Consider the following 13,240-nt stretch of genomic DNA (forward strand, 5'->3'; position numbering starts at 1 on the left):
GGTTTCAGGTGTCCTGATTCCAACCAAATTTAATGGAATTCCAAATGGTCCTTCCAGTGTCTCCCATGGCTCTGGAATTTGATTGTCTCAGAGGTGGAGTCTGATTTTTCCCATTGTTGAAGTTTAGGGGAGAGGTGAGGAATGCTGTTTTAGAAAAGTGAGAGGAAAACATACTTTAAGCAAATAATATACTCCATATTGTTGCTTACCATACAATCAGATGTTAAGTATGATGCATATATACCTTTTCTTTTTGAGGCCATAAATGGAAAATGTTTTAAAATGCAATAATGAAGTAAATTTTTATTTAGTTTTCTACTAGTTGTAATTGTTAACTGGCATGTGAGATCTTAGAGGAAGGGCATTCTGAATTAGTGAGGACACATTGCATTCTGTGAGTCACCTCTGATTCACAGCAGGACACCTAGTGATAGAAAGATAACCAATGGTATTACAAGACCTAGATTCTTGTCTAGGCTGTTTGCCACCAAGAGCTGCATGTCCTGTCTAACTTCTTTAACTGCTGTAAGCCTCCAGTTCTGTATCTGTGAATGAGAGACTGGTTTCTTTGATGTTCTAGTCTGTGATTCTGTTAGTTTACTAAGCAGGGTCAGCTGATCACTCTCTGCAGATCCTCTGGTTTTATGATACTTCATGACTGCAGAAAGCATCATTTTCACATGAAACAGTTAACTTTTTGTTATCTCTGCATAGCTTATCTGTGTAACCCACAGCACCTTTTAATCCCAGACTGACTTCTTTCTTTTTACTAGTGTCATTTGTTTCATGAAAGTAAAGTGATTTTAGTGTTAATGTTAGAAAAATATAATTGGGAAGACAAATCTGATGGTTAATGTTTCACCAAGGAGCTCTGAGAGTCAAATAGAAATCATTAGCATTGGGTGGTAATGCTGTTCCTCAGAGGACTAGGTATCTGTAGTGTTTGAGGCTTCCTTAAGCATATATGTTTAATTGTTTGAGAAATGAATTTGTTTGGAACCAAACCAAGCACATTCAGTACTAAAAACATTTTAATATTTTATCCCTGCCTTTATTCTCATATTAGTTTTGAGGAAATATATCTAAAAATAAGTTTACTCAATTTGTCCTGTTAATATACTTTCTTTGTTACAATTGACTTTTTATCTCTGTTAAATTTCTTGTTACTCTATAGTATTTTAGAAAAAATACCCTTATTGTCTGTAGGTCAGATGTTTTAGAGCTATTTTGCACAATATAAAATTTAAATAACTATTCAACTGAGTTAACATTTGGAATAATTTTGTGTCTAACAGTAGAAAATTAAGTCTTGCTGAGTTCCTATAAATTTTTAAAGAAATTCTTTTTTACTCCCCTCTAGTTTGCTAGTGGTGCCTTTTTACATATTAAAGAGACGGTTTTATCTGCCTTAAATCGGGAACCTACTGTGGACATATCTCCAGATACTGTTGGGACCCTCAGTCTTATTATGCTGGCACAGGCCCAAGAAGTCTTTTTTTTAAAGGCCACAAGAGGTAATTCCAATTTGTCATTTTGTTGCATGTGAAAATAAGTGATAGTTTTTTAAAATTAGAAGATGATTAAAATAGAACATGTTCAGTGTAGAGCATGAACTTGAAACATTCATTATTGAAAATTTTCAGCTTTCCTTTTCTGAACTTAAGGTGGTATAATGCACATTTAAGAATGTAAGTTGTATTTGCAATCTTTTATAAAATGGATAGTTAGCTATTGTCTTAAAACATTGAGTTCTGAAATAATGTTTATATAGGTTTGTAATATGTCAAACATGTATTCATTTAGCAAATATTTATTGAGTACTTTCTGTGTTCTAGTCCCTGCTCTAAGCTCTAGGTAAATAGAGTTAGAAGAAAAGCAAGATTCCTTATTTCAGGAAGCTTATAGTTGAGTGTTGGGAAGATAATAAGAAATTTAGTGGCTCCGGTAAAGAGAGATAATGTCTTTAAAGAGAATAAGGTGGATTGTGGGATAATGGCTGGTGGTCTGGTCTGGCTGTGGGGTAAGGATGAAGGGGCAGTCATGCTAATTTTAGATTCATTAGTGAAGAAGGGTACCTTTAAGGAGATCTCATTTCATCGAGATCTAACTGACAAGATTGAGCCTAGCAGAATCCCTAGCTCTGAATGAGGGAATAAGATTAATTCTTATAAGGCATGTAATTTAGTATAACAGATTGGAATATGGGCTGAATATGTAAGTACAGAGAAATTAAAACTAAGGGTGCAGTCATGTGGAATCTATATGACATAGAATTCCTGTACAGTAAAATCCATCCTTTTAAAATACATACTTCATTGGTTTTTAGTATAGTCAGAGTTTTGTGACCATAACCAGTCTTATTTTAAGACATTATCATTATCCCCAAAAGAAACCTCATACCCACTGGCAGTCACAGTCTATTCCCTCTTTCCCCTAGCTCCTGGCAACCACTAAATTATTTTCTGACTCTTTGTATTTGCCTGAGGAATAATTAAATTTCATGCAGATGAATTGATTTCATCAATAAGGATTTTTTAAGACATGTACAATCATGATATATCAGATTATTTTAATTATAATGGTCAATTTCATATTTTATTCTAGATAAAATGAAAGATGCCATTATAGCCAAATTGGCGAATCAGGCTGCAGATTATTTTGGTGATGCTTTCAAGCAGTGTCAGTATAAAGACACTCTCCCTAAGGTCAGTTATCATTTTTATACACAGTTGGCTGTTTGCATGTAGAAATAATTTGGATACTGTGTACAAGAAGCAAGTTGAAAATTATGTTTTATAAAGATTTGAAATTTTAGGAGAGGCATTTAAAGAATGTATTTGTAGAAATTTTTTTTTATTTAAGATGCATGAAAATTTATTTCATATTGAGGGGATGCCTTTGCCTCTGCTCTTTACTTAACTTGTTTTTCCAAGCTAAATCTCTTCCTGGAAATTTTTAAATATCTGTCTCAATAATTTTACCAAATAAGGGTATTGTGTACTTCTGATTCATTGGTGATTTGGTACAACAAGCATGAATACTTGAGCATGTTGATTGTTCACACTTTTAATTATTGTCCTGTTTTCTTAAAGACATAAAGAAAAAGGAAAAGGAAACAAATTCAGCCAATACTTTTATTAGAATAAAGTTTTGTCAACAGGAATAGAAAAATTGGACTGCTGTTGAACAGCTAAGGAAAACAACCATCTTTAAACCACATATTTATTGCAGGAAGTATTATTTTAATGTAAATTTTTCTGAAGTGGCATTTGAAATGACGAGTCAGTGATGATCATTTGGAAGGACAAAGCAGATTATTAGACTAACAAGCAAATTTAGAATGGTTAGAAAGGGAAACTGAGATTGAGTGAAACGTGGTATGATTCAGTTACTCTTTCAGAAATGTTCAAGGAATTAGTTTCATCTGTATGATAGCACATGGTATTTGTCACATGATCTCGTAGCGGAGTTTATTGATTAATAGATCATTCAGGAATTTTTAAAAATTATGAAGTTGCAGATAGTTTTGCGGTGGAGTAAAAAAAAAGCATGTAAGTTTCATCAATAGAACATGTTAGTTTAGTCAGAAAATGTACAATGTGAAGATTCCTGGAAATTTAAAATACATCAAGATACCAGTTGAAAGTTGCCCAGGACTCTTGGGTATTAATAATATTACTCTGAAAAAAAGACTTGGGATCCCCTCTCACCTCTTTTTCATTGGAAAGACCTCATGTTCAGCTGCTCAGTGTACCGTTATATCCTGTTGGGCCATTAGTGCAGTCTTGTCATGGAGAGAAGAATGTCACCTACAAAGACTTGGGAACGACTTTGCAGCATTCCTGGTATTCCTCGAGACTCTCCTGTTTAAGTACCAAGTTGCTCCAGCCTTACCTTGAGAACTGGCACGAGTGCAGTTTGAGATTTAGGTGTCCTTTATTTTTGCCCTTTTTACTAATAAAGCTCATAAGATATTTCATATTTTAATTGTAAAACTGAAATTTCTACAAATAATGATCCAGGAAGCTAGGATATTATTCATTGGGAGACAGGAAAGGACATAGGTAGTAATTCAGTTTTTGAATGTCTTATTTATCGATTGATTGATTGATTGTCTGCACAGTGATTGTCTAGTATATTTATTGGATCTTATATGACATGTACTACCTAAAAGCAATAAGGTTGCAGGCTAGGATTTGACATTTTAGAAGAGCCGGTACCCATACAACAGCTTCCCTGGTTCATGTTTTTGGATCTTTTACAATTAATTTTGAATCCAGTTTTTTTAAGACAGATTACAGCAGAATAACACTAAATCATATTAGTTATTAACTTAGTTCATTTGTCTGTTGGCTATGTGTTTTTGAGTATATGATAGTGAAATGTTAGTTGTTATACCATACTAAATTTTTATGTGGCTAAAAATCATCTTTATTAAAAAGTCTTAGGATATGAGTATAAGTGGGAACTTACTTGTACTGTCTTTTGTCTCTTAAACATGAAACAGTCAGCTATAGAGCAATTTCATTAGTGTATGTGAGTAATGGTTTTAGTTGACTCTTAAGGGCTGGAAAAGGGCTCATAAGAAAGCTTCTAAAGCCTTGTGCTTGCTATTCCTCTGGCTGTCCATTCTACTTCTCTTTCTAATGCATGCTTTCCTTTCTTCTTTGTAAACAAAACGTTGACTTCATGGCTCCATTAAAGAGAATTGTAAAAATTTTAATTGGCTTCACTTAAAAGAAAAAAACAACAACACCCCTTCATTCTAATTGGAAGAAAAAAATTGAAATGATTGAATTCAACCCATGCAAAATCATGTGGTCTTCTCTGTTTACACCTAATGACTAACCTTTCTCTAACGATTAATGGGGTAATTCTAATTTCTGTCTCCTTTTCCTTTTTCTTCCTGCATCCCATGTTGTCTGTGGTGGTTTGTGTGGTTGGACTCTTCCCTGGTCAGTATTTTTATTTCCAGGAGGTGTTCCCTGTCTTGGCTGCCAAGCACTGTATCATGCAGGCCAATGCTGAGTACCATCAGTCTATCCTGGCAAAACAGCAAAAGAAATTTGGGGAAGAGATTGCAAGGTTACAGGTGAGTTTCTTAGAAATAAATATTAAATAACTTGGATCTCCATTTTTCTTTCTTGATGAGATTCCCAAGTTTGCTCATGAAAACCATTCCTACTCATTGCCCCATCAGTGGAGACAAGTGCTTTTATAAGCTTTACCTGCTGCATGCTTTTTGAAATCTCATGTTTTATTTAAATTCATGCAAAAAAAAAACCCAACAAAAAATAACCCCCCCAAAATTTCATGCAAAATTTAAGTTGTTCTTTTTTATTTACCCATATTTATCTTAATATAAAATTTTCTAAATTAATTACCAGACTCCAGAAAGGATTGCAGAGTGCCTAGCCTTGGTCTAAATTGGAGCATATAAGTTTAGCTTGAGAAGGACAGTGGTAATATAAGTACATCTGTAAACAGCAGAGTACTTTCTATGCAGTTGTATCTATGGTAGGCATTGGGGTTGTCAGAAACTTGCTGTGGAATCTGGGGCAACTTTTCAGCAGTGCTGTTTATTAGTTGTTTGTATTTTTGAGTATTGGTAAGCAGAGGGTAGGAAGATAACTGTTAAGGAAATTTTAATATGGCCTGGATATTAGAAGGTACTATGCGAATATCATTTAGGAAGTTCACACAAATTAGTCTTTTCATGAAAAAAAGAAACCCAGACTTATAAAAAATAAAATGTATGCTGGTATTATACCCCACAGTGACATAATCAGAGAAAAGCATACTTTTTTACAAAACCCAGATTAACATATCTCATTTGTCTAGGAATTCACTTTGATCATAATAACTTAGATTCTTATATGAAAGGGGTTTCTGTGGGAGAGATTTTTTTTTAGGCTAGCATACTTAAAGTATTAGAAGTTTAGTTTATTTTCTGGGACTATTAGATTCAAGCAGGCTGTTATTTAGTCTCTGTAAACCAGTCAGAGAAGAGCTCCTTTTGAAATTTTAATGCAGTTTTAAAAATCCACTTTGGAGAAAGGAGACTACTTTAGACTCACAGTGAAAAGTGAGAACTTTTTTCAATTATGGACACATAAGGGTTTGTAGCTTTGGTTTTATAGCTTTAATATTCATAGGTCAAAAGTTAACAAAGAACATAAACACCCAGAGATTGCCTGCTTGATTCCTGTCAAGGCACATGACTGGGTTTTGGCTTGGATCCCCAGTGCAGGAGGTAGCCAATTGATGTTTCTATTTTTCTCTCTCTAAAGTAAATAAAAAAAACCTTTAAAAGTAAAGGAACTGGGAATTTATTTCTGATTTACGAGTAAAAATTTTAAAGAATCAAGAATGAATATTGAATTTTATCAAATGCTTTTTAATATCAGTGGAGATAATTTGATTTTTATTTTTTTTATTTTTTAAATATATTTTTATTGAATTTTTACAGAGAGGAACGGAGAGAGATAGAGAGTTAGAAACATCGATGAGAGAGAAACATCGATCAGCTGCCTCCTGCACATCTCCTACTGGGGATATGCCCGCAACCCAGGTACATGCCCCTGACCGGAATCGAACCTGGGACCTTTCAGTCCGCAGGCCGACGCTCCATCCACTGAGCCAAACTGGTTTTGGCTAATTTGATTTTTTAAAAACAAATCTATTAAGGTTGAAGAATTAGATAAGTAGATTTTCTAATATTAAAACCATTTTTATGTTTCTGTAATTTTGGTGTTTTAGATTTGCTTTGTCTCCTGATGTGTTCACTTCATATAGATATTCTCTAAATGCCTAAGAATATTATGTATTCTTTAATAGTGGAGTTCAGGGTTTTCCATGGCTAGTGAATAAAATTCTAATCTTAAAAATTATATTTACTTGGTCCATTCATCACAGAGACAGAGGTGTTAAAATCTTCCATTCTGATTATTGGTAGATGTATCAACTTCTCAATTTATATAGGTAGCAACTATTAAATGCAAAATTTAAGAAGTTTTATATCTTTCTGGCAAATTGGCGAATGTTAAATATTATGTATTGAATTATTGAATAATGCTTTTGACTTTATTGCCTATTTTATCTGATGTTACTATTTCTAATACCATCTAAGTAAGAAAATGTGGACCCTTGGTTTATATGAGGCATATGCTCATCTTATGAATTCTAATGGCAAACCGTTTTTTAAAAAATATTTTTATTGATTTTGGAGAGAGAGAGGAAGGGAGAGGAAGGGGGAGAGAGAGAGAGAGAGAGAGAGAGAGAGAGAGAGAGAGAGAGAGAGAGAAAGAAACATTGATGTGAGAGGACAACATAGATAGGCTGCCTCCTGCACACCCCCTATAGGGGATGGAGCTCGAAATCCAGGCATGTGCCCTGACCAGGAATCGAACCAGCAACCTCTTGGTGCATTGGACGACACCCAACCGAGTCACACTGGCCAGGGCGCAAACCTTCTTTTAAAGCAAATTTTATATTGATGCTGAGACATCTTGTTTCTTTGTTGATCTAATATGCTGCTGGATAATATTTTTCTGATTCACTCTTTCATTGTGGGTGTAGTCCTTTGAAGTTCCTGCCTTCATGTGAGGTAGTGAAGGGGATGTTGCTCAGTTCTCTGTCTTTTTGTAGTTTCAAGACCCTGTCTCAGATTTCCATGAGGGTTTTTAAATCATTTTAATTGATAGTCCTTTGGGTTATTGAAACACTGGACATCCAGTCTCCCTCAGTGCCAGTTTATGATTATTGCCCCATGGGTTTCCTTTATTTTCTTGGTGATTCACACGTGTTTAAAGGGGTGTCTGCTATGTATTCTTAAATTTTGGGGTAATTTGTGATGAGAGAATTTCTAGGTTAATCTGTTGACCACATTGCTGAAAATGCAAAATCTCAAATTAGGTTTTTTAAATTTTATTTAAAAAAGAAACCAATGCTTTGTTGAGAAAAAGAAACATTATTATTATTTTTTAACATTTTCTTTTTAGCATGCAGCAGAATTGATTAAAACAGTGGCATCTCGCTATGATGAATATGTCAACGTGAAGGATTTTTCAGACAAAATCAACCGTGCCCTTACTGCAGCAAAGAAGGATAATGACTTCATATATCACGATCGAGTTCCAGACCTCAAAGATCTAGACCCTATTGGCAAAGCCACACTTGTGAAATCTACCCCAGTCAATGTACCCATTAGCCAGAAATTCACTGGTATGTCAAGTATTCAGTTGTAGTTTAATCTTACTCATCTTTTCTCCAGTTTAATTTATTTTTTTTAGTAGCCCAAAATCACAAAGTTGCTATTGTATGCTCTGAATATACTTTGCATTCATATTGTTCAAAATGAATATGAGAATAAAAATTATTATATCTACAGTGAAATTTTTAAATGGAAAAGATGTCAATAAAGGATATGTAAAGTATACAACAGAGTCAGAAAACTTGAAACTGCATTTGAGTAATGACAAAAAACTTTAAATAAGCAGTTGTCATTTTGTTAACATTGGTTATATTATTGAAGATTCTGCCATTAAAAATATTCATAAATATAACTTCAAACCTATCAAATTCTGGAGTCATGATTGTATCAGATAAATACGTTACAATATGCATGGGTATTGTAGGTATATGCAATGTTTGGTAGTCTGTAGCTGAGATCCTAAGGATAATTAATATTCTAAGTTATTGGGAAAGGGTGATTATTTTACTTATTTTTATTTAACAAACAAAGTGTTTACCATGTTCCAAGGGACTCTTTTAAGCACTTTACAAATATTAGCTCATTTATTTTTCACAACCCCGTGAGCTAGTTACTATTATCATCCCCACATGACTGATGAGGAAACTGATACACAGTGATTAAGTAATTTACTTGTCCAAGGTTGCATAGTTAGAAAGTGGTAGAGTGAAAATTGAACGATTGCACAGTAGCCCAAAACAAATGAAGTGTTTTCTATGATTAGCTCTTCTTTACCAAAGATTTCTTAAATTCAATGACAGACATCTAAAAGGTAGGAGATTTAAGTTCAGAGAAAAAGCTTTCATTGCCATTGTCCCTCGTACTTTCAGTAGTGATTTAGTTTTACCTTTAAGTATTTGTAGACTTTTTATATCAATATTGGAAAGGAAATATGAACAGTCACTATATAATTTGAGTTTTGTCTCAAAATTTTGTTGATATTTCCATTTTTAATTGTAGATCTGTTTGAGAAAATGGTTCCTGTGTCAGTGCAGCAGGCTTTGGCTGCCTATAACCAGAGGAAAGCCGACTTAGTTAACAGATCAATTGCTCAAATGAGAGAAGCCACCAATTTGGCAAATGGGTAGGTAGAGCTTACTTTCATAAATTTATATCTAAAGTTCTAATGTTTTCTGTTTGATTGTTCTTTAAGTAAATATTTATGAACATTTTACTTTCTGACCTTGGAACTGAATGTCAAAGATAAGTGAAATAGCAAATAAGCACATAACACACATAAACACACATTTCTTGGGGACACTACATTTATTAAGCCCTACCAAATACAGTTGGAAGAAATTTAATTACTGAAACAAAGTGAAAATGTTTGACCGCTAACTTGTATTTATTTGAGGGAAATGAGAAGTAGAAATGAACTTTTTAAGTTAAGATACATGGTATATTCAGTTTTCTGAATCTGTTTTGTTTCTGGTAGATTCATTGGTTTTAGAAAAATCTTAAGTACAATTTTCCTTCAGTAAAGTACATCCATTTTGAATGTATAGGTCATTTCTATGGATAAATGTGAATACAGTGGGGCCTTGACTTATGAGTTTAATTCGTTCTGAGACCGAGCTCGTTAAGGAGCTCGTTAAGGAGCTCGTTAACTCAAATTACTCTGTCAACTCAATGCAAAAAATCGGCTGAGAGACAGCTGGTATCTCAAAAAATTCGTTAGTCGGGACACTCGTAAGTCAAGGCCCCACTGTACTCTTGTAACCACCACGATCAAGACAGAGAACATTTCCGTCACCCTAAAATGCACCCTCATGCCTCTTTCTTTCCCTTCGGTTTCTCTTCCCCTGACCCCCAGCCACTGTCTCTATGGTGCTTCCTGTCACTCTGATTTTTCTTTTTATACAATTTGATGTAAATGTAATCATTATAACATTTGGAGTATGTATATTATAGTACATAGTATAGTACAATATTGTTACGTATGTAATACCTACGGTATAGATAAGCACCTATAGCAGTGATGGCGAACCTATGACACGCGTGTCATAGGTGACACGTGAACTCATTTTTTTGGTTGATTTTTCTTTGTTAAATGGCATTGAAATATATAAAATAAATATCAAATATAAATCTTTGTTTTACTATGGTTGCAAATATCAAAAAATTTCTATATGTGACACGGCACCAGAGTTAAGTTAGGGTTTTTCAAAATGCTGACACACTGAGCTTAAAAGGTTCGCCATCATTGACCTATAGTATATACTCAAAATGTGTGTTGGGTGTCTTGCACTTAGCATAATGTTTTTGAGATTCATATATGTTGTGGGTATCACTTTGATCCTTTTTATTTCTGAACAGTATTTCATTTTATGGTCAAATGTCAGTCTGTTTATTCTTTCACCTGTGGATGGACATTTCAGATTGTTGATGTGGTGATCATTCATTTACAGATCTTTGTGTTGACATCTTTTATTTCTCTTGGGTAAATAACTAGGTTTACAATAGATTAGTTGTATGGTTAGTGTATGTTTAACTTCATATGAAATGGATCGATTGTTTTCCAAAGTGGTTGTTCCAGTTTATATTCCCACCTGCACTGTTTGGGAAATGTAGTTAGTTGCTCTGTATCCTCATCAGCACTTGGTATTGTCAGTCTTTTTTTTTTTTAATAGAATATTTCTAATGTTAGTTTGTGTACCAGTATCTTGTGATTTAATTTGCATTCTCCTGATTAATAAAGATGTTGAGCAACTTTTTATGTGTTTATTAGCCATTCATATATCTTTTGTGAAGTGTCTGTTAACATCTTTTGCTAACTTTTAAGACTGAGTTTTTCTTCTTACTAATCTTTGATGAACTCTACATATTTTAGAAGCAAGTCCTTTGTCAGATGTATGTAATTGAGAATATTTTCTCCTAGTTTGGTTTGCTTTTTTATGTTTTTAATTTTGATGAATGTATAGATTTTGACCTTATTTTTCTTTTAAACATAAGTTTAACATTCCCTTTATTATATAAGTGAAATAACAGAGTAATTGTTATTGTGCTACAAACAGAACAGATGAAGATTCTATAATTAATACTTAGATCAACTGTGTTCTCTTTACATAGGTGATATGAAATTATAACTTATGTATTCTGATTTGTCAGTGACAGTATAACAATCAGGAGTATAATAAAAAGATTACAGTTTTTAAGATAGACTTTTTGACTTATAATTACTTAGACTTAAAGAAGCTAAGTTAGAACTGTCAGCCAAGGGTATTTAGTATATTTTAATGTATATTTCTTTCTTTTTGGCTTTTAATTTCTGTGAATTTAAATAATTTCTTTAATGATTTTGTTTTAATTTTCTCAATCACCTATTTTTTTTCTTTTCCTTTATTTTTCTGTTGATAAGGCTTATTTATCTACTTTTGGTATGGTAACTGAATTGCTGTTGACTTGGATATAGGAAATTAATGTTTTAAGGTGGTGTAGACCTCTATGTAACAAAGTATTTCATTTTTTCAGGGTGTTAGCATCTCTTAATCTTCCAGCAGCAATTGAAGATGTATCTGGAGATACTGTACCTCAGTCTATATTGACAAAATCTACGTCTGTGATTGAACAGGGAGGCATCCAGACTGTAGATCAGTTGATCAAAGAGCTACCTGAACTACTACAAAGAAATAGAGAAATCCTAGATGAGGTATGTTTTGAGATTTGCCTTTCAAATAAAGTAGTTTGATTCCTTGGTGTCCAGCAAGGATTAGTACTGGAGGCTTTCTCCTGTTTGGTTTCACAGGGAGGTGCTCATCATCATGGTGAATTTAATGTGGGCCAGAGCTTGACCTTCAGCCTCAAAAAGAATTTCAATTGAGTGAGAATAGGTTGATTTATGTCTGTAAGGGTATGTAAATGGACATTAATGAAACATATGACCATTGTGTAATATTAGTATAGTATGAGAAGTTACTGTCACACAAATTGTTCAAAGTCTTCATAATTAATGATTTTTTAATAATAAAGACTAGAGGCCCGGTGTACGAAATTCATGCATGGGTAGGGTTCCTAGGCCTGGCTAGTGAACAGGGCTGACCGGGGCCTTCTGGCTGCCGGCTAGGGCCTTCCTTTGTTCTGCGCCATCCCCTGGTAGTCAGCGCACGTCATAGCGAGCAATAGAACTGGTCTCCTGGTTGAACTCCCGCAGGGACACTTTGCATATTAGCCTTTACATATACAGATGGGGTTTCTTAGTGAACATGGAGTCAAACAAAGGAAGTTTGGCCATCAAATGTTTTATAAGTCCACTGTATCCATTTTCCAGTAGAGAAGGCTTTTATCAATAGGAATGGAACACTAAAGTTTTTTGGCTAAAGACAACAGTTTGCTAATGTTATTCTCCCTTTATTGTGCCTTTAACTCTTTACTCTAATTGATAAATTTCTTTCTTCAGCTATAATTATATTCAAGCTGGTTATATTGGTTTTTGCTAGTTTAGTAGTCACATCTCTCTTACATGACTTTTGTTATCAATGCTTTCATCCCGGATGTTCTGATTTTTCAGTTAACTTTCAGGGGATATTGTATTTTCATCATTTCTAAGTTCTTTGGGGCAGGGCCAAAGTACTTAAGTACTTATGATGGTGTGAACCTTGGGGATGAGAATATTGACTTCCTAGGCTTATTTAAAAGATGAACTAAACTAAAACAGTGAAATGCCTAGCCTATGGGACACACAGTATATATGTGCTTAATAAATTATAGCTATTTCTACTATTACTATTATATTACTACGGTGATAATAATATAAGTGATATGATATAACTGATATTGAACAAGGAAAGGAAGAGGGAGAGAGAGAGAAGTATCATTGATGAGAGAGATTGACCAGCTGCCTCCTGCATGCCCCAGACTGGGGATCAAGCTCACACCTTGGGCATATGCTCTGATTGGGAATTGGACCCTGACCTCCTGGTTCATAAGTTGATGCTCAACCACTGAGCCATGCCGGGTCTTCACTGATGTTTCTTGTGTCTACTCGTGTTC

General features: G+C 34.1%; 1 protein-coding gene across 2 annotated transcripts in view; it reads left to right on the forward strand.

Moving 5' to 3' along the window:
* PDCD6IP (programmed cell death 6 interacting protein) overlaps positions 1-13,240 on the forward strand; it is a 46,577-nt gene that overhangs the window by 14,176 nt on the left and 19,161 nt on the right. The window contains exons 5-10 of one of the 2 annotated variants that reach the window (XM_059664207.1): positions 1,361-1,514; positions 2,605-2,705; positions 4,961-5,092; positions 8,001-8,223; positions 9,212-9,335; positions 11,723-11,900. In XM_059664207.1, coding sequence (XP_059520190.1) covers positions 1,361-1,514; positions 2,605-2,705; positions 4,961-5,092; positions 8,001-8,223; positions 9,212-9,335; positions 11,723-11,900 — 912 coding nt within the window. The remainder of the gene's footprint in view (positions 1-1,360; positions 1,515-2,604; positions 2,706-4,960; positions 5,093-8,000; positions 8,224-9,211; positions 9,336-11,722; positions 11,901-13,240) is intronic. The other variant, XM_059664208.1, reaches the window with a different exon arrangement.

Source organism: Myotis daubentonii, chromosome 14 (assembly GCF_963259705.1).
Source record: "Myotis daubentonii chromosome 14, mMyoDau2.1, whole genome shotgun sequence".
Classification (NCBI taxonomy): Eukaryota; Metazoa; Chordata; class Mammalia; order Chiroptera; family Vespertilionidae; genus Myotis; species Myotis daubentonii.